The sequence below is a fragment of the Dipodomys ordii genome, unplaced genomic scaffold, assembly GCF_000151885.1.
Source record: "Dipodomys ordii isolate 6190 unplaced genomic scaffold, Dord_2.0 Scaffold120, whole genome shotgun sequence".
Classification (NCBI taxonomy): Eukaryota; Metazoa; Chordata; class Mammalia; order Rodentia; family Heteromyidae; genus Dipodomys; species Dipodomys ordii.
Window position 1 is genome coordinate 3,774,427 of NW_012267336.1, and position 22,178 is coordinate 3,796,604.

At 42.8% G+C, this 22,178-nt stretch overlaps 1 protein-coding gene across 2 annotated transcripts in view; it reads left to right on the forward strand.

Annotated features, from left to right (window-relative positions):
* The window catches only part of LOC105995782 (chromosome unknown open reading frame, human C6orf106), a 50,158-nt gene that overhangs the window by 9,118 nt on the left and 18,862 nt on the right, over window positions 1-22,178 (forward strand). The window contains exons 2-4 of one of the 2 annotated variants that reach the window (XM_013029634.1): window positions 6,665-6,819; window positions 11,908-12,105; window positions 18,572-18,900. In XM_013029634.1, coding sequence (XP_012885088.1) covers window positions 6,665-6,819; window positions 11,908-12,105; window positions 18,572-18,900 — 682 coding nt within the window. The remainder of the gene's footprint in view (window positions 1-6,664; window positions 6,820-11,907; window positions 12,106-18,571; window positions 18,901-22,178) is intronic. The other variant, XM_013029635.1, reaches the window with a different exon arrangement.

The following is a 22,178-nucleotide window of genomic DNA, read 5'->3' on the forward strand; positions in this document are numbered from 1 at the left end:
CAAAAAGAAAAAAGCTGCAAGTGGCGCTGTGGCTCAAGTGGTAGAGCGCTAGCCTTGAGCTGAAGAGCTGAGGGACAGCGCCCAGACCCAGAGTTCAGGGCCCATGACTGGCAAAAAAAAAAATTTATGGAATACTGTTCCTTCAGAAAAGGAACAAGAGTTGGACACAGGTAGCTTATACCTGTAATCCTAGCTGCTCAGGAGGCTGAGGATATGCATTCGAAGCCAGCCCAGATGGGAAAGTCTTTAAGACTCTTATCTCCAATCAGCCAGCAAAAAAAAGAAGGAATTTCTGTTGTTGAGTACCAGCATTGAGCAAAAAGCTAAGGGACAGTGCCCAGGCCCCCTAATTTTAAGTCCTAGCACTGGCAGAAAGAAAGGAAAGGAAGGAAAGAAATAAAGAAAAAGGAAAACAGGCTCAGAGAAGTTAGTAACAACCTAAAGTCACATGAGTGGAAATAAGGTTTATTTATTTGGGTTGGGAAGGTGGTTCAGTGGTAGAGTGCTTGCCTTGCAAGCATGAGACCCTGGGTTCAATTCCTCAGCACCATATAAGCAGAAAAAGCCGGAAATGGCACTGTGGCTCAAGTGGTAGAGCACTGCCTTTGAGCTAAAGAGCTGACAAAAAGAAAAAAAAAGAAAAAGAAAAAAAATTATTTATGTTTTGCCAGTCCTGGGGCTTGAACTCGGGGCCTGGACACTGTCCCTGAGCCTGTTTGTGCTCAAGGCTAGCATTCTACCACTTGAGCCACAGTTCTGCTTCACTTCTGGCTTTTCTGATAGTTAATAGAAAATAAGAATCTCATGGGCCCTGGTCTGGCTTTGAACTTCCACCCTCAGATCTCAGCCTCCTGAGTAGCTAGGGTTATAGATGTGAGACACTGGTGCCTGGCTTCATTTTTCTACTCTTTTTATTTTATTTTTTTAAGTCCGAGACTGGGAATTGAACTCAGTACCTGATTTTTTGCTCACTGGCTGGTATTCAACCAACTGTACCATGCCTCCAACCCCATTTTTCCATTCTTTTTTTTTTTGGGGGGTTCTGGTCATGGGGCCTGAACTCTAGGCCTGGGCATTGTCCCTCAGCTCTTCAGCTCAAGACTAGCGCTCTACCACTTGAGCCACCGTGCCACTTCCGGCTTTTTTCTTTTTGCTTTTGTGGTGCTGAGGAATTGAACCCAGGGCCTCAGGCATACAAGGCAAGCACTCTACCACTGAGCCACCTTCCCAGCCCCCATTTTTCCATTCTTAATAAGGTTCTTTACTTGTACATGTACTTGGAATAATTTAAGCTTTTTGTTGTTGTTGTTGATGTCTATAATTTTTTTTTCAGATTTGATTTTAATGATTCCCTGCAAATTGCTTTTATTTTACAAAATGGTCCAGTACTCCTTTTTCCATTTGGTGGCACTGGGGATTGAACTTAGGGCCTTGTCCTTAAGTTCATTACTTATTTTTTGGTCGTGGGGCCTGAACTCTGGGCTTGGACGCTGTCCCTTAGCTCTTTAGCTCAAGGGGAGCACTCTACCATTTGAGCCACAGCGCCACTTCTGACTTTTTCTGCTTATGTGGTGCTGAGGAATGGAACCCAGGGCCTCATGCATGCAAGGCAAGCACTCTACCACTGAGCAACCTTCCCAGCCCCTCATTACTAAACATTCTTTTTTATTTTTATTTTTTTGGCTCCGGTCGTGGGGCCTGAACTCTAGGCCTGGGTGCTATCCCGCTCGAGCCACAACACCACTTCTGGCTTTTTTTTTCTGCTTATGTGGTGCTGAGGAATCGAACCCAGGGCCTCATGCATGCAAGACAAGCGCTCTACCACTGAACCGCCTTCCCAGCCCCACTAAACATTCTTATAGCCAGATTTTGCATCCATATTTCCTTAGAATTTATCTGTAGAATTTGATTACTTGGCTAAGAGTTGCCTAGCTAAATATAAGCATGGTTTATAATACTCTTAACACTTAATTCCTCCTGAAGTCTGGACTCTATTTATTTGTATTTCTGCCACTATTGTAATGAGTGACTTTTTTTTTTTTTTTCTTTGTTGGTCATGGGACTTGAACTCTGGGCCTGGGCACTGTCCCTCAGCTCTTCAGCTCAAGGCAAGACGCTCTACCACTTGAGCTACAGTGCCACTTCTGGTTTTATAGTGGTTTATTGGAGATAAGAGTCTCATGGACTGGGCTGGCTTTGAACTGTGATCCTCAGATCTCAGCCTCCTGAGTAGCTAGGATTACAGGCATACCTAGCTTTTACTCCTAGTCCCATACCAAGTGTTTAACACATGAATGAGTGTTCATTAAACATGTGTTGAATGAATAACTGATGGTCAAGAACATCTCCACACACTGGGGAGATGGTAATATCCACTCAGTTTCACAGATGCGTACTGCTTTGAGACATAGTCCCTCTGCTCAAAGCCTGACAGCCTAGAGTAGGAACCAACTCCAAGACTGATACTCTTATTAGTTTTTGTGTGTGGTAATGTCTACAGTGCAAAAAATGGACTGTTTCAGCCATCTGCAGGATAAAGTTTTCAAGCACTAAGAATTTTATATCGTTGAAGCCGGCAGCCCTGACAGTTCTCAGCCTCATGTCTCCCTTTGTTCTTCCAGTGCTATTAACATGCTGGTAGCCAATTAGAAACTGCTTTTGAGCAAAAACATTGAAGTTTAAAGTGGATGGAACACAGGACCAATGTTTTCCTTTCTCGTCTCTTGGCCAGCTCCATTTCACTAGAAATTCTTGTTTACTAATAATAGCCATGTTGTTTTCAGTTGCAGTACAAGTTAAAGCTACTTTTCTGTCCCTGACTTGGAGCGTTGGATTTAATCCTGCTCTTGCTCAGCCCAGTAAGGCAGAATCTAAACGATCCTGCTTGGAGGAACTGTGTACCTGTCTGCTAGGTTTAGGGTGCCACTGGGCCAAAGTCTGCTTTCTGCCCTGTGTGTGGAAAATGAATTTGCTTTGTCATTCTCCAAGCCAGCCTCCTGCCAGAACTCCAGTTCACTACTTTCAGTTTCTGTTTGCATTTGGAAAAATGTTTCTTCTTTTTATTTTCTGGCTAAATTACCTATAAAATACAGGTACAAACAAGCAGTTTTGTTCCCGTTGCTGTGGGATGAATTGGTTTGAGTAAAAGTAGACTGGAGGAGAAGATGAACTTGCCTAGAAGGGGAGCTTGACTTCTCTGTAAGTGTTGCTGTTGCAATGGTCCCAAAGTGTTGTCTGGAGGCAGAGCCAAGAGATGAACACAGGCTGGGGATGAGAATTAGCAGTTGTCCTGAATGGTCCAATAGGTTATTCTCTCCCAAGTATATTTCACAGCCAAGTGAACAGAAAACAATTTATCAAGCTACTTGCTGGAGCCAGAAGCAGAAAAATTATCTGTGTGCAGCTATTACAAAATGTTTTCAAAAGAACAAATTGCAAAGTAGAATTTTTTCTTTCTTTCTTTCTTTTTTTTTGCCAGTTGTAGGGTCTGAACTCTGGGCCTTGGCGCTGTCCCTCAACTCTTTAGCTCAAGGCTAGGGCTCTACCACTTGAGCCGCAGCACCACTTCTGGCTTTTTCTGCTTATGTGATGCTGAGAAGTCAAACCCAGGGCCTCATGTATGCAAGGCAAGCGCTGTACCACTGAGCCACCTTCCCAGCCCTGTCAGGTTTGTTTTGTGTGTGTGTGTGTGTGTATACACATATACATATGTACATACCTGGTTTTGGATCACAATAAACCAGGTAGGAAACTGCTGGGAAGACTGAAGCTTAAGCCTTAGTATCAAAGAGTGATCACACAGGTGCCATTTGGCCCCTGGACCAGCCTCTGCTCCATGTAATTTTATCTTGCACACATATACAGGCAGGCAATTGGTATTGTTGTAGTTCTATTCAGTGACTAATGTAACAGACCATTCTTGCATGAGGTCAACTGAGGTAGCTGTTCAAAATATAGCCTTCCTTCTTGGTAGCTAAAAGCACCTAGAGCAGTAGGTAACTCCTGCCTCATTCCCCTCCCTCCCGAAAAGTATTTGTACAGAACAATTGTGTTTTCTCTGAGCTGGTTTCTTGCCTTGTCATTAGCTTATGTTTAGAAACATGCAATTTAGATTGTTGTCTGCTATGGGAATTGTGATGATGATGTCACTGATTTGAGTAGTACAGGAGAGAAGCAGTTAATGTAATTACCAAAAAGTTCTTTGATCTCTGCAATGAACATAGCTTACTTAAATGCTTTTGTGGCCTTTTTCCTGGCATTGATGAATGGTGGAACAGTGAGTGATAAGATTCTGATCAATTGAGGAAGGTTTGGTTTATGTACTTGGTGTAATACCTTCTAAAGAATGGAGGCTGTGTGAGTAATTTATGAAACATTTAGGGGGGCTGGGAAAGTGGCTCAGTAGTAGAGTACTTGCCTTGCATACATGAGGCTCTGGGTTCGATTCCTTAGCACCACATAAGCAGAAAAAACCGGAAGTGGCACTGTGGCTCAAGTGGTAAAGCACTAGCCTTGAGCTGAAGAGCTGAGGGACAGTGCCCAGGCCCAGAGTTCAGGCCCCACGACGACGACAATCACCACCACCAAAAAAATTTACAAAGTAATTCTTCCAAAAGTGAAATTAAAGACATATAAGAAGGTATTTACTGTACTTACCCACATTCCCCATTCCCCTCTCCTCTTCTTGCCTTTTGTTGTTGTTGTTGGTCATGGGGCTTGAACTCTGGGCCTGGGCATTGTCCCTGCGCTCTTCAGCTCAAGGCGAGTGCTCTACCTCTTGAGCCACAGTACCACTTCTGGTTTTCTGGTGGTTTATTGGAGATCAGAGTCTCATGGACTTTTCTGCCCCAGCTGGCTTTGAACCATGATCATCAGATCTCAGTCTCCTGAGTAGCTAGGATTACAGGTGTGAGCCACCACCACCCAGCTCATGCACACTTTCTTAGGGGCAGCATTATTATATAGCCTTTGTTGAAGGAAATTTGGATATATCTGTGAAAATCACAAATACCTTCTTGACCAGGTACTGTTACTTTATAGGAGTTTATCACATGTGCATGTATCCTAATTGATACATGCCTAAACTTGTTTCTGGAAAAGTCAAAGATTGGAAACACTCAAGTCAGTTGGTTAAGTAATGACACATCTGTACAGTGAATATCACTTAATGAGAATATTTATTGTACATTTTCAGAAATATCTTCAAGATCTAGTGTTAAGGGCATAAAGTCATAGGGGGTATATAATATGACATCAGTTGTGTTAAAGGCGAAAACAGGAATATGTATTATATTTCCTTGTCTATGCAAAAGGAAGTTCTAGAAGGATATTAAAAAGGTAATATGAGGGCTGGGATGTAGCTCAGTGGCAAAGCGCTTGCCTAGCAAGTGTGATGTCCTGGGTTCGATCCCTAGTATCAAAAAAGACCAAAAAAAAAAATACAGTTGGAAAAAAGGTAATATGAATGACCATCCATGAGTATTTGTGGGTTGAGGGAAGAAGAGATTTTTTTTTCAGTTTTATGATACATGCATATATGCATATATCTGCATATATTATTCATATATGTATATTACTCTCAAAAATTAGATTAGAATATCTTTATATGTGGAACTGAGTTGACTTTCGCAGTCACAGTTAAGAGTTCTCATGATGGGCTGGGAAGGTGGCTCAGTGGTAGAGTGCTTGCCTTGCATGCCTGAGGCCCTGGGTTCGATTCCTCAGCACCACATAAGCAAAAAGAAAAAAGCCTTAAGTGGTGCTGTGGCTCAAGTGGTAGAGTGCTAGCCTTGAGCTGAAGAGCTGAGGGACAGCGCCCAGGCCTAGAGTTCAGGCCCCATGACTGGACCCAAAAAAAAAAAAAAAAAAGAGTTCTCATGATTTCCTTACACATTCTTTTCTTTTTTGTGTTTGCACTGGAGTTTGAAGTTAGGACCACATGCTTTTGCTTGGCTTTTTCCCTCAAGGCTGGCACTCTGTACCATTGAGCCATATTTCTTTTGTTTTGGTGTGGGGGGGGGTCCGGTCATGGGGCTGAACTCTGGGCCTGGGCGCTGTCCCTCAGCTCTTCATCTCAAGGCTAGCGCTCTACCACTTGAGCCACAGCACCGCTTCTGTCTTTTTTTTTTTTTTTCTGCTTATGTGGTGCTGAGGAATCAAACCCAGGGCCTCATGCATGCAAGGCAAGCGCTCTACCACTGAGCCACCTTCCAGGCCTTGAGCCACATTTCTACTGTTTTGTTGTTTTCAGTAGCGGTGGTTCTCTCACTATGTAGCCCAGGCCTTGCACTCTCAAGCCTCCTGCCTCAGCCACCTTTCTTTCTCAGCCTCCTGAGTACTGTGTTTATAGGTGCATACCACCCCTCTTGACTCCCAATCCTTGTGGATAATAGATTTCCTCTTGTTGATGCTAATGATAGTTGGTCACTTCTTGGATGGGTACTTTAAGAGGGAAGAGATACACACATTTGTTAGTCCTGGTGGATTTTTTTTTCCCAGTCATTCCTTAGCCAGAATTGATAGCTTTTGAAGACTTAATGTTTTACATGTCAGGATTAGGTTTTGTAATAAACTCCATTAAACAAGCTTTTCCTTTGGTTTGGCAGTAAGGATAAGATCCTTTAGACAGACTGAAGTCTTTTTTCCCTTTTCTCTTTATTTATAGGAACTTACAAGCAGCAATTGGCGCCTATTATGACTTTGAGAGCCCAAACATCAGCGTACCCTCTATGTCCTTCGTTGAAGATGTCACCATAGGAGAAGGAGAATCAATACCTCCTGATACTCAGTTTATTAAAACATGGCGAATCCAGAATTCTGGTAAGAGTATAATGGACATTTCTTCCTTACTTGATTTTTAAAAAAATTAATGTAACATGTTTATTTGGTAAAATTTTATACTGGTCCAAATGTTTTCTTAATAGTTATTAAGGAATAAGAAACAAGCATTTTAGTTTATGAATGAGATTATGAGGCTCTGTGAGCTTTTTTTTTTTTTTTTTTTGGGTCCATCGTGGGGCCTGAACTCTGGGCCTGGGCGCTGTCCCTCAGCTCTTCAGCTCAAGGCTAGCGCTCTACTTGAGCCACAGCACCACTTCCGGCTTTTTTTTTTTTCTGCTTATGTGGTGCTGAGGAATCAAACCCAGGGCCTCAGTCATGCAAGGCAAGCACTCTACCACTGAGCCAACTTCCCAGCCCTCTGAGCTTTTCTTATACATATGTAGAATTTATTTTTTTTTCTTTTTTGTCTGACGTGGGGCTTAAATTCTGGGCATGGGCGTTGTCCCTCAACTCTTTAGCTCAAGGCTAGCACTCTATTACTTGAGCCACAGCGCCACTTCCTGTTTTCTGGTGGTTTATTGGAGATAAGAGTCTCCTGGAATGCTGGGCACCAGTTGCTCATGCTACTCAGGAGGCTGAGATCTGAGGATCAAGGTTCAAAACCAACCTGGGCAGGAAAGTCCATGAGACTCTTATCTCCAAGAAAACACTAGAAAACCAGAAGTGGCGCTGTGGCTCAAGCTGTAGAGCGCTCGCCTTGAGTGGAAGAGTGCAGGGACAGTGCCCAAGCCCAGAGTTCAAGCCCCATGATGGACAAAAAAAAAAAGCCTCATGGACTTTGCTGCCTGGGCTGGCTTTGAACCCTGATCCTCAGATCTCAGCCTTCTGAGTTGCTAGGATTACAGGCGTGAACCACCAGTGCCTGGCATGTAGAATTTCTTAAACTAACATGGTAACCAGTAAAATATATCTACTCTATAGAATAGGAAGAAGAGTTTAATTTTCATGCTTTTAAGCCACTTAAATCCTAATGGCATCTAAACACAGTCTGACATTGTTTGGTATTAGGAGCTATGCTGGTTATGTGGTGAAATATCTTCCACCTGTACACTTCTACTCCATCATTTTTATTTCTGATTTGGTTGATTTGAGTTTGTAATTCGGTTCATAGTGAGGGGAAACTGGCTAAACTAACGTTTTATATAAGAATTAATGAGCCAGGTTAATGAGCCAGGTGCGGGTGCTCACATTTGTAATCCTAGCTACTCAATCTCTGAGGATCATGGTTCAAAGCCAGCCCAGACATGGAAGTCTGTGACTCTAATTTCCAATGAACCCCCAGAAAACCAGAAGTGGTGCTGTGGCTCAAACAGGTAAAGCATTAATCTTGAGTGAAAAGCTCAGGGACAGTGCCCAAGCCCTGAGTTCAAGCCCCACAACCAAAAAAAAAATACTTTTGAATTTGAGGTGGTATTTTTTTGTTTGAAAACGAAAACTAAGTGGGGTGCTGGTGGCTCACACCTGTAATCCTAGCCACTTAGGAGAATGAGATCTGAGGATCAAGGTTCAAAGCAAGCCCAGACCAACAAATGAGAAAAATAACTTTTTTCCAACCAACAAATGAGAAAGATAACTTTTTTCCAGTTAGCAGCAAAAAGCCAGAAGTGGAAGTTTGGCTCAAGTAGTAAAGCACCAGTTTGGGAAAAAAAAAAACAAGAGAGGCCCTGAGTCCAAGCTCCAGTACTAACACATACACACACACACATATGAAAATATTTAAAGAAAATTAGACTTAGACCAAGAATTTCAAAAAAAAGAAAAGAAGAAAATGTTAGTATTTTCCTGTGTTACCATGTTCCTCCATATTAACAATGCAACACTGATAATCCAAAAGGAAAAGGAAGTGAATGAAAGTGTTATAAAGCCACAGGTATCCTGAGTCATCTACAACACTGGGTTGGGTCCGCTTCTGGCTTTTCTATTTATGTGGTACTGGGGAATCAGCCCAGGGCTTCCTACATGCCAGGCAAGCACTCTAGCACTAAGCTACATTCCCAGCCCATGTTTTTTTGTTTTTGTTGCACAAAATAGTGTGAATTGTTATACAGTAGTTTATTTGCAGTCAAAAAATTTTAAAGTGCTTTGTATTTCTGTAAGTTCTTTAGGAGTTTTTGTTCTTTTTGTTTTGTTTTGTTTCGTTGTGGGGCTTGAACTCTGGGCCTGGGCCCTGTCCCTGTTTTTTTCAGCTCAAGGCTAGCACTCTACCACTTGAGCCACAGTGCCACTTCTGGTTTTCTGGTGGCTCATTGGAGATGAGTTTCAAGGCCTTTCTGCCCAGGCTGGCTTTGAACCATGATTCTCAGATCTGAACCTCCTGAGTAGCTAGGATTATAGGTGTGAGCCCCTGACACCTGGCTTGTTGTTTTTTTAAATTGTTACTATAAAGGTAATATATAGAGAGATTACAGTTACATAAGTCAGGTAAAGAGGACATTTCCTTTTGGACAATGTCACCCCCTTCCTCGTACTCTCTGGTTTGGTTTTGTGCTGGTACTGAGCACTATCCCTTAGGTTTTTCTGTTCAAGGCTAGAGCACTCTGCCACTTGAGCCACAGTTTTGCTTTCATCTTTTGCTGGTAAATTGGAGATATGAGTCTCATAGACTTTCTTGCTCGTGCTGGTTTCCATTTTCTATCCTCTGATCTCAGCCTCCTTAGTAGCTAGGATTATAGTCAGGAGGCATGGGAGCCCAACCCAGATTTTGTGTGTGTGTGTGTGTGTGTGTGTGTGTGTGTGTGTGTGGGTGTGTGTGTGTTAAAACTGGTATCACAAAAACCTTTTATGGCAGATGTTTTGTGTTTGTTTGTTTGCCCAACCCAGATTTTGTGTGTGTGTGTGTGTGTGTGTGTGTGTGTGTGTGTGTCTTAAAACTGGTACCACAAAAACCTTTTATGGCAGATGTTTTGTGTTTATTTGTTTGCCAGTCCTGGGTTTTGAACTCAGGGCCTAGGTGCTGTCCCTGAGATTCTTTTGCTCAAGGCTAGCACTCTACCACCTGAGCCATAGTGCCATTTCTGGCTTTTTCTGTTTATGTGCTACCGAGGAATCGAACCCAGGGCTTCATGCATGCTATGCAAACACTAAGCCACATTCCCAGCCCTCTGGTTCTGTTTTTTGTTCACTTTAAGCCACACTTCTAGTCTGGCTTTGTGCTATTTATTTGGGAAGTGGGGTGGGGTCTTGGAAACTTTTCTGCCTAGGCTGACTTTGAACTTTGATCCTCCTGATTTCTGTCTCCTAAGTAGGTATGACGACTACAGGCTTCAGCCACCAATGCCTGCCTTTTTTTTTTTTTTTTAATCACTTTTGAGACAGAGGCTTACTAGGTAGCACAAACTCATAGAACTTGTTGTATGGACAGACAATGATCCTCCTGCCCCAATTGCTTAATTTACAAGTGTATACTGCCATGATCAGCCTTATTTTCACTTTATCAGGTTAAAACTTTCAAGTGCAACTGGACATATGGTATTTTTTAGTAGAGATAGCAGTTTCCCAAAGGTATGAGTGTCCACTTCCATCTCCATGGTTCTTTTTTATTGTCAATCATGGGTCTTGAACTCAGGGCCCAGGGCACTGTTCCTAAGCTGTTATACTCACTGCTAACACTCTACCACTTTGAGCCACAGCTCCACATCCACTATTTTGATGGTTAACTGGAGATGAATCTCATGGACTTCCTGCTTGGGCTGGCTTTGAACCATGATCCTCAAATCTCAGCCTCCTGAGTAGCTAGGATTACAGATGTAAACTGTGAGCCACTAGTGCCTGCCATCTTCATGGTTCTTTATAGTCCTTTTTCTAAGCTTCTGTCAATTTGGTGGATGTGTGTGTGCTTTTTTCTAAGGTCAACTGAAACACCTTTTTTTTAAAAAAAATAAATTTTTATTGAGATTAAGTGATTGCATACATTTCACAAATTTCAGCCAGGCGCTGGTGGCTCATGCCTGTAATACTAGCTACTCAGGAGGCTGAGATCTGAGGATCGCAGTTCAAAGCCAACCCTGGCAGGAAAGTCCGTGAAACTCTTTATCTCCAATAAACCACCAGAAAACCGGAAGTGCCACTGTGGCTCAAGAGCTTGAGCTGAAGAGCTGAGGGACAGCGCTCAGGTCCAGAGTTCAAGCCCCACAACTGACCAAAAAAAAAAAAAAATTCACAAATTTCACAGTGTTGTGAGATAGTGATACTTAAAGTCACAAACACATTTAGCCTTCATGAGACAAATTATCATTATCGTGGTTTATAATGTTTGTGAATTCTGTGAGCTTTGACAATACAATTATTTCTTGCACGTTGGGTGATAATGTACATTTCCTTTGCTTAGTGTGAGCTGTTCCCTTTCGCCCTCTCACTCCCTCCCTCTCATCGCTGCCTTTGAGTTGCTTAGTTTGTTTCCATCAATGTCCAGTGCAGCTGGATTCTGTGTCCTCCTCCTAGCTTCCCTCACATGTGCACATAAATATTCCATATATGTGCTCAAGAACATGGAGTCATTTAGTAATGATACGAAAAATTGAACACTCACCTTTTTATTTATTTATTTTGCATCTTCTTTTTTTAAATCAGTCATGGGGCTTGAACTCTGGGCTTGGGCACTGTCCCTGAGCTCTTCAGGTCAAGGCAAGGAAGGCCTCTACCACTTGAGCCATAGCACCACTTCCATTTTTTTTTTCTAGTGGTTTATTGGAGATAAGAGTCTCGTGGACTTTCCTGCCCTGCCCGGGATAGCTTTGAACCATGATCCTCAGATCTCAGCTTCCTGAGTAGGTAGGATTATAGGCGTGAGCCACTGACTCCCCGCAACACTCATCTTCTTAAGGAACTACTTTGGCTTTACCATAGACACGGTTTCATGAAAACACATTGAAGGTCAGAGGTTGTTTTTGACAATTCCTTTTGCCAGGTCATGTGAAGCATTATTATGTAGTTCAGGGATGGATGGATAGATAGATAGATTGATTGATTGATTTCTTTAAGAGAAATAGGCTTCTTCAATTCATAGTAAGTTATACCAAGCATAGGACCACAAATTACCTAACATTTTTCTCTTTTGCTTGAACTCAGGGGCAGAAGCTTGGCCTCCAGGGGTCTGTCTTAAATATGTTGGGGGAGACCAATTTGGACACGTGAACATGGTGATGGTGAGATCGCTAGAACCCCAAGAGATTGCAGATGTCAGCGTCCAGATGTGCAGCCCTAGCAGAGCAGGAATGTATCAGGGACAGTGGCGCATGTGCACTGCTACAGGACTCTACTATGGAGGTGAGTATGTTCTTGTGTAGCCAAGGTGATGGAATTAAGGCAACATCTTTTGATACCACCAGTGTTGTTCACAGAGCCCATTGACTTGCATAATGAAGTGTGACTTCCTACACTGGTAAATAAAACTTGAATTTAATGACTGACTCAGTCTAGTGCTCTTCTTTTTTTTTTTTTTTTTTTTTGCTTGTTATGGGGCCTGAACTTTGGGCCTGGGCGTTATCCCTCAGCTCTTCAGCTCCAGGATAGCCCTTTACCACTTGAGCCACAGCACCACTTCCGACTTTTTCTGCTTATGTGGTGCTGAGGAATTGAACCCAGGGCCTCATGCATGCAAGGCAAGCACTCTCCCACTGAGCCATCTTCCCAGCCCCTCCTCTTCTTTTTTTTTTTTTGACCAGTCCTGGGACTTGAACTCAGGGCCTGGGTGCTGTCCCTGAGCTCTTCAGATCAAGACTAGGGCTCTACCATTTGAGCCACAGTTCCACTTCCGGTTTTCTGGTGGTTTGTTGGAGATAAGAATTTCATTGGCTTTCCTCCCCTGGCTGGCTTTGAACTGTGATCCTCAGATCTCAGCCTCCTAAGTAGCTAGGCTTACAGTTGTGAGCCACCAGCGCCTGGCTCCTGAGTTTCTTTTGATCAAGGCCCCAGCACCACTTCCAGCCTTTTCTGTTTGTGTGGGACTGAGGAATCTAACCCAGGGCCTCGTGCATGTTAGGCAAGTAGTACTCCTCTTTTTATTCATGATGTATATGAGATATTGTACGTTGCATTGTGAATAATTTTCTAATTTTATTATGTAAACTTGGTAGGGGCTGGGAAGGTGGCTCAGTGTTAGAGTGCTTGCCTTACATGCCTGAGGCCCTGGGTTTGATTCCTCAGCACCACATAAGCAGAACAAGCCAGAAGTGGTGCTGTGGCTCAAGTGTTAGAGTGGGACAGTACCCAGGCCCAGAGTTCAGGCCTCATGACTGGCAATAAAAACAAACAAACAAACTTGGTAGGAATGCTATGAGTACTAAAAGTACACTGTTGTGGAAGAGTCTAGACACTTGAGACTGCACACATAATATATATATATTCCTTCCAGTCTGATAATATGTAAAACTACTAACACCTATTGCGTGTTTGCTTTTGATTTACTTTTGTTTATGTAGGATTCTTTGTGTCAGAGCCCTACTGTGTAGCTTTAGGTAGGCCTCAAAACTTTTATTTTTGGTCTGTCATGGGGCTTGAGCTCGGCCTAGGCGCTGTCCCTCAGCTCTTCAGCTCAATGCTAGCGCTCTACCACTTGAGCCACAGCACCACTTCTAGCTTTTTCTGGTTATGTGGTGTTGAGGAATCAAACGCAGGGCCTCATGCATGCAAGGCAAGCACTCTACCACTGAGCCACCTTCCCAGCCCTCATTAAAGTTCTTGTGTGTGTGTGTGTGCATCCTCATGGGTTCATGCGTATCAGTCCTGGAGGCTTGAACTCAGGGCCTGGGTACTGTCCCTTAGCTTCTTTTGCTCAAGGCTAGCACTCTACCACTTGAGCCACAGCACCACTTCTGGCTTTTTCTATGTATGTGGGACTGAGAAATCAAACCCAGGGCTTCATGCATACTAGGTGAGCACTCTACCACTGAACCATATTCCCAGCATGACTTATTTCATTGATGAAATATTCAAAAATGGCTGGGAAGGTGGCTCAGTGGTAGAACACTTGCCTTGCATGCATGAGGCCCTGGGTTCGATTCCTCAGCACCACATAAGCAAAAAGGAAAAAGCCGGAAGTGGCGCTGTGGCAAAAAAAAATGATGAATAAAGGTTGGTCAGAAAATACTACAAGTTAATTGAACTTTGTAAAACAGATTCTGAATAAATAGAGAATTCGTGGCGTTCTTGGATGGAAAAATAATTTAAAAAAATATTCAAAATTGAGCAGAGAGTGGGTGTGGTGCTACAGGGTATCAAAGATAGTATTAAACCTCAGTTTAAAAGTCTAGTTCTAATCGTGTAGCATAGCAAATTCCTGATTGGCTAACAAGTAACAGAATTACTGGGATTTGAGTATTTTATTTTGATTAAGTGTAGCAAAATGTACATAACATTGGCATCAACTTATTGTTTTCTTTTGTCTATTCCTGCAGCTTGAATTCAGCCTGGGAACTGTCCCTGTGCTTTTTTGCTCAAGGTTAATGCTCTACCACTTAAGCCCCACAGCTCTACTTTTGGGTTTTGCAGTGGTTAATTGGAGATAAGAGTCTCACACTTTCCTGCTTGGGCTGACTTCAAGCCACGAACATTTTCAGATATCAGCCTTGTCAGTGCAAGGATTACAGGTGTGAGCCATAAGCACCTACCTTATCTTCTTATTTTGATAGTAGCCATTCTGACTGGGGTGAGAAATAGTGACTCAATGTCTCAATGTAGTTTCCCTTTATATTTCATTGATTAATGATATGGAGTGTTTTTCATATGCTTATTAGCTATTTGGGCATCTTTATAGAAGTATTTCTTCAAGTTCTTTTCTTTTTTATTTTTTGTAAAGCTCTAAGTATTATCACTTTATCTCCCTCTCTCTCCCTCTCCCCTTTCCTTCTCCTTCTTGCCTGGGCTAGCTTCGAACCATCACCTCAAATCTCAGCCTACTGAGAAGTTAGGATTAAATTGCCAGTGGTTTGCAGGGAGCGCATGCGCGCTCGTGTGCGTGCGTGCGTGCGTGCGTGCGTGCGTGCGTGCGTGCGTGCGTGTGTGTGTGTGTGTGTGTGTGTGTGTGTGTGTCATGGGGCCTGAACTCTGGGCCTGGGCACTCTCCCTCAGCTCAAGGCTAGTGCTCTACCACTTTGAGCCACAGCACCACTTCCAGCTTTTTCTTCATATGTGGTGCTGAGGAGTCAAACCTAAGGCCTCAAGCATGCAAGGCAAGCACTCTACCACTGAGCCACCTTCCCCAGCCCTTGCAGGAATTTTTTTTTTCATTTTCACTTTGTGTGGATTTTTTATATGATGTCTCGAAGGTAGGGTTTTTTCCTTTCATTATTTTTCAAATAGGTTCTCACTTTATGTCCAGGCTGGCCTGGGTCTCTACCCTACTATTTATTCTTCACATGTGGTTGAGATGACAGGCATCACCACTACCCCTAGTCTTTTATTGGTTGAGATAGGACCTCACTAACTTTTGCCCGGGATCAGACTGTGATCCTTCTGATCTGTACCTCTTATGTAGTTAGCATTGGCCTAGAAGTTTCTAATTTGACACTTAAATTTTGATTTATTTTAAAAATTATGTTTCCTTTTTGGTGGCATATTTAAAAAAAAGTTATTTCCAAATCAAATGCTCTGAAGTTTTCCCCAATTCCCTATCCCTTATGTTTGGTTTTGTTTGGTGAGAACTGGATGTTAGCTAGGTAAGATTCACACCTCTGATCTCAGCTACTAGGAAGACTATACATAGGAAAAGTAGTCCAAGGATTGTAATTCAGACTGCCCCTAACTGAAAAAAGCAAAAAAAAAGGACTGGGTATATGTCTTAAGTGGCAGAGCCCTTCCTACCCTGAGCTCAAACCCCAGTGACACAAAAAATTAAAATCATAATGCACATATACACTGTTCAGGAGTAAACTTACTCTGGCACATGAGTCCTGATAACTTTGAGGGTCAAAATTGACATGTTTTTTTTTGGGGGGGGGTCCAACTCTGGGCCTGGGCACTATCCCTCAGCTCTTCAGCTCAAGGCTAGTGCTCTACCACCTGAGCCACAGCGCCACTTCTGGCTTTTTTTCTTTTTGCTTATGTGGTGCTGAGGAATCGAACCCAGGGCCTCAGGCATGCAAGGCAAGCACTCTACCACTGAGCCACCTTCCCAGCCCAGAATTGACATTTATAAGTCAGTATCCCAAATGACTTTCCTTTCTCATTTGCTGCCTGGAAAGAGAACGAATAGCCAAGGCACAGAGAGATGACTCAAATGAATTAAAGAAGTTTTAGTTCAAGCTAGTGGCTCACACCTATAATACTATCTGCTCTGGAGGCTGAGATCTGAGGATCACAGCCCAGGCAAGAAAGTTCATGAGACTTTTTTTTTGGTCAGTCGTGAGGCTTGAGCTCTGGGTCTGGGCGTGTTGTCCCTGAGCTCTTTAGCTCAAGGCTAGCACTCTACCACTTGAGGCACAGCACCACTTCTGGCTTTTTCTGTTTATGTGGTGCTAAGGAATTGAACCCAGGGCCTCACACATGCAAGACAAGCACTCTACCACTGAGCCACCTTCCCAGCCCAGTCCATGAGACTCTTATCTCCAGTTAACAATCAACAAGCCTGAAGTGGATCTGTGGCTCAAGTGGCAGAGTGCTTGCCTTGAGCTGAAGAGCTGAGGGACAGTGCCTAGACCCTGAGTCAAGCCCCAATGCCAGCAAGAGAAACAACAACAATAAAAAAAAAAAAAAAGCAGCAGCAGCAGCTGCTTTAGTTCTCCAATGTCTTTTCTTTTTTTGTTTTTGTCTGTCGTGGGGACTAAACTCTGGGCCTAGGCACTGTCTTTCAGCTCTTCAGCTCAAGGCTTGCTAGCACTCTATCACTTCAGCCACAGTGCCACTTCCAGCTTTTTCTGCTATTGAACTCAAGAGCCTCATGCATGTAAGGCAAGCACTCTACCACTGAGCCACCTTCCAAGCCCCTCAAATGGCTTTTTCTAAGACCAGTTCTCATAAGCATTTAAGTTTACTAAGTATAATAATGAAGGATATGACCTGGGACTGAGTATGCTGGACTTGTTTTGTGCTTAGAAAAGCACTTTTTAAATGAGAAGATAAAAGTAGGAATAAATAATTATGTAAGACCTATGCATTTGGGAAAAATGATCATTAGAGTGATAGATAGAAAAATGTGGAATGACTCTGTTATCAGATTGTTCTTTAAAGCTTGTATCAGCCAGGCACCTGTAGCTCATGCCTGTAACCCTAGCTATTCAGGAGGGTGAGATCTGAGGATCATAGTTCAAAGCCAGCCTGGGCAGGAAAGTCCATGAAACTCTTCAATAAACTACCAAAAAACCAGAAGTGGTACTGTGGCTCAAGTGGTAGAGAGTTTATGTTTAATAAAGAGTGTCTGTTGTGGTTGTACCTTGCTTTGTCCTACTAGTACCCCTAGTGGCTAATTTAGCTTCCTCTTAGGAATGAACCATTGCAATTCCAGAGGAATGAAGCATTGCAATTCCAGATGTAAACAGCAGGTGTCACTCCATTTCCACTTACTGGGCTCTGGCCCTTAGCTACTTGGATTCAATCAGTTCTCTAGAACAGTTCCCATGCCACTACACTTCAGTATTTATGGCTATATGACATTGTGAAATCCCTTTCTTCAGATGCAGAAGCCAGATAAAAAATGGAAAAGCCAGATACTCGTGGCACATGCCTGTAATCCTAGCTACTCAGGAGACTGAAATCTGAGGATCACAGTTCAGTGCCAGCACAGGCAAAAAAGTCCATGAGAGATTGATCTCCAATTAACCACAGAAAACCAGATGTGGCATTGTGGCTCGAAGTGGTAGAGTGCTAGCCTGGGAACAGCTAGCTAGGATTACAGTCATGAACCATTACTACCTAGCAATAAGCATTTTTTTTTTTTTAGCCAATCCTGGGGCTTGAACTCAGGGCCTCGGCGTTGTCCCTAAGCTCTCTTGCTCAAGGCTAGCATTCTACCTTTAGATCAACAGCACCACTTCCAGCTTTTTCTGTGGAACTGAGGAATATAACTCAGGGCTTCATACATGCTAGGCAAGCACACTATCACTAAGCCACATTCCCAATCCAGTAAGCATCTTTTGGTTGAAGAATTTTTTGTTTGTTTGTTTGTTTTGGGGGGGTCCTGTCATGGGCCTGAACTCTGGGCCTGGGCACTGTCCCTCAGCTCTTCAGCTCAAGGCTAGTGCTTTACCACTTGAGCCACAGCGCCACTTCCAGCTTTTTTTTTCTGTTTATGTGGTGCTGAGGAATTGAACCCATTGCCTCATGCATGCAAGGCAAGCACTCTACCACTGAGCCACCTTCCCAGCCCTGTTTGGTTTTTTTTTAACTGTATTTTTTTGGGGGGTCTTTTCTTTTTTGGTACTGGGGATCGAACCCAGGACATTGCACTTGTTAGGCAAGCACTTTGCCACTGAGATACATCCCAGCCCTTGGTTGAAGGATTTTTGCCTTTTCTGGGTTTTCTTAGTTAAGTACATGCAAAATAAAGCAAAAGGTCTGAGAACAGAAGTTTCTGTGTTTCTGTCATTGTCTTCTGGAGTAATATTTCCAAAATGGCTGTGTGTCAGAATCAAGTGATAAACCTTTAGTTTCTTGGATCTGCACCAGAGTTTGTACTTGGCATTTCTAAAAGTGCTGAGTTGAATACACTGTACTTGCTCTTGGGCATCATATGGAAGATGATTTCTGTCTCTTATTTGGAGGATGACTGGCATTGATAGGAGTTTCGCTTTTGTTTCAGATGTCATCTGGGTGATTCTCAGTGTGGAGGTGGGTGGACTTTTAGGAGTAACACAGCAGCTGTCATCTTTTGAAACGGAGTTCAACACACAGCCACATCGCAAGGTAGAAGGAAACTTCAACCCGTTTGCCTCTCCCCAAAAGAACCGACAATCAGATGAAAACAACCTAAAAGACCCTGGGGGTTCCGGGTTCGACTCGATCAGCAAAAACACATGGGCTCCTGCTCCTGACCAAACCGAGCAAGATCAGAATAGACTCTCACAGAACTCTGTAAATCTGTCCCCCAGCAGTCACGCAAACAACTTATCAGTAGTGACTTACAGTAAGGTAGGTGCCCTCGGAGAAGAGGAGAAGGGGCAGGTGGTGGGCCTTGGGATTTGTGATACCCCTTCATGGCAAACCTAGAATACTAGATTGCCACTCCCCAGAGGCAGTTTTTTAAGATTTCTTAGCTCTTCTGCCAACAGCAGTGATACAGAAGCCTACCCCTTCTCCCCTCCCCCTACAGTATCCTGTGGATACTGCTTCATCCATATTTATAATTCACGTTTGTCTGTCTGCTCTGGTTTGGGTATTGGAAGACTGAGTTTACCTTCAGCATTAAAAAAACCCAAGAATGTCAAAAATACCACCAGCCATACTTCCACTGTTAAATATATACAAAACTTAGAGTAACAACAATGCACAGCAGTATACATTTGGAATGTGTTCCTACTTTTTTTTGGTTGTTGTTTTATTAGGATGGATTTTTGTCCCCTGGGTAAAAAGGCAAGCTCAATTTATTTTGTCCTAAATATTGTTATTGGGCTTTCAGTTTATTGTATTTGTATATCTTATTACTGATGTCTTTTCAGTCTTTGTGACTCATTGATTCCTTACATCCCAGAAACTTAACCCAGAGTAGCTTATAGGGTATTTTGGCTTTTCATATGTAGGGAATAGGTGAAATAATTGTTTTGTTTGTTTGTTTGTTTGTTTGTTTTGGTCAGTTGTGGGGCTAAAACTCTAGGCCTGGGTGCTGTCCCCCAGCTCTTCAGCTCAAGGCTAGTGCTGTACCACTTGAGCCACAGTGCCACTTCTGGCCTTTTCTGTTTATGTGATGCTGAGGAATCAAACCCAGGGCTTCATGCTTGGGAGGAAAGCACTCTACCACTGAGTCACCTTCCCAGCCTTGAAAGAATTGTTTAACTGCAATTTTAAATATTGATTGTTGCCGACACTCTTGTAGTTGTTTGAGTTCTTGATCTGTTTTTCTCGATGCTAGCTGGCCAAGCATCTCCCACACCTTGCTAACTGATGATAGTTCCTGGTTTCTAGTTTGGATTGGTTGGGTGACAGCTCTGGTGCTGAGAGCTCAGGGCTGTAGGTGGTTGGTTGTCATGGCCTAGTAGTGTGAGCATCTTAGTGCATTCTCCTTTGATAACTAATGATGTGCATTTAAGCCTGCATTCCCACCTGTATAACCCTATAAAATTGTTAAGTCTGTCTTGGCTTCATTTTTTTTTTTCTTTTTTGCCTGTCATGGGACTTAAACTCAGGGCCAGGGCACTGTCTCTGAGCTTCTTTGGCTCAAGGCTAGTGCTCTACCACTTGAGCCACAGCACCACTTTAGGCTTTTTTCTGTTTCTGTGGTACTGAGGAATCAAACCCTGGGACTGATGCATGCAAGGCAAGCACTCTACCACTGAGCCACCTTCCCAGCCCCCACCTTCAATTAAAAGTAAAGTTCATTTGAGGGGCACGTTCCTCTGTTACTATAAGAATGCCATTTTTCTGGCCAGCATTTTATGGTATGAGGTCAAGAGGCGACTTAGTAGGAGAAACTTGGTGATGTGAATCTTTGTTCTTCACATGGTCTGATAAGAGGGACTTCATTTGGGAGTAGTAATAGAATGAGGAATTGATTTGCTGGTTGTTGGTCATTACAGAGGTGTCTGCAGTCCCATGGGTTGTACAGGATATAGAGAAGTACATTGCCTGGAAAGATATCATATCTTAATATTCTAATAAATTAATAGAAACTTAAAATTCTAAGCTGTTTTGTATTTTTGCTTATTTTGTCTGTTTGTTTATGGAGGAGTCTGAGACAAAGTCTTGCTATGTAGCCCAAGCTGACTTTGAGTTTACAATCTTCTGACCTTCTTTCCTAAGTGCTGAGATTATAGATGTACCTGCCTGAAGCTCTTTGTTATATTGTTGTTGTTGTTTTCCTTTTTTAAACTCCAGATCACTGCTTTGAGTCATAAATGACCCAACTTAAGCTTAAACATGTCTTGTTAGAATGGGAAGTTGAGGCATTTGAGGTTATTGGGAAGATAAAAGTTGGCAGAGGCAAAGTTAGATATTCTAGTGCTTTCTGGACTGGAAGCTGCTTCACTCAACTGATCTGGCTGGCTGAGCCATGACGTTAGTCTTGGACAGGTGCTTATTTTTTACTATAATACTAGATTAATCCCCCAATTGAACCCCAAGGGCTGAATCTGGTAGTTGTTGATCTCTACTTTAAGGACTGATGCTATTTAAACTGCTCAGTGCTGGGCATCCATAAGGATAGGTAATAGCCTGATTTTTGCTGCCGTCTTTAATTAAGGCCCTACTAGATTCTGCTTTTGGGAAGGATTGGACTATAGTGAGGACATGAAAGTATTTCTTGAAGTTGATGGATTTTTGCTATTTACTGAATTTTCCTCACAGACTCTGTGGGATCATTTGATAGTAGCTTCCCATTAAAAATAATGTCTAAAAATAATTCAAACAATTTTTTAAAAATCTAAGAAAACCATTGACTTGAATGCATTAAAAATGTAGATTCCCAAAGAGAAATTGAGTTCTTCTTTCTTCTTTCTTTCTTTTTTTTTTGTCTGTGTGGGGCCTGAACTCTGGGCCTGGGCGCTGTCCCTCTTCACCTCACGGTTAGGGCAAACAAAGACGGAGAGAAAGAAAGAAAAAAAATATTCCGTTAGTCACAGTATGTCTCTGAAGGGTAGTGGGTAAAATAATTACAGATAGCTTTGAAGATAATTGTTATTATACTTAATGGATACAAGTGAACATTTATCAAGTATCTTTGCTAGGGGTGACATGTTTTAAAAGCAGAGAAAACCCCATTTATATTTGGTTTGATGGCATGTGTTGTATTTTTTTTTGAAGTCAGGTATGCAGGAGGTTTTGAAGTACATATTTGACAGTGTGAGATCAAACACATATTTTTTGTTGTTGGTGGTGGTGGTCATGGGGCTTGAACTCTGGGCCTGGGCACTGTCCCTCAGCTCTTCAGCTCAAGGTGAGTGCTCTAGCACTTGAGCTACAGCGCCACTTCCAATTTTCTGAGTGTTTATTGGAGATAAAGAGTTTCACAGACTTTCCTGCCTGGGCTGGCTTTGAACCGAGATCCTCAGATCTCAGCCTCCTGAGTAGGATTACAGGTGTGAGCCACTGGTGCCAGGCACTATGGTTATTTTTAACTGTTCAGAATGCCAAACGTGCTGCAGAGTAGTACATGTGTCATTTGTAGATAAAGAAACAAAAGCTCTGAGGGACTAAGTAACTTGGCAGTATCACACTGCCAACCATAGGCAGATGTGGAATTCTTTTTTTTTTTTTTT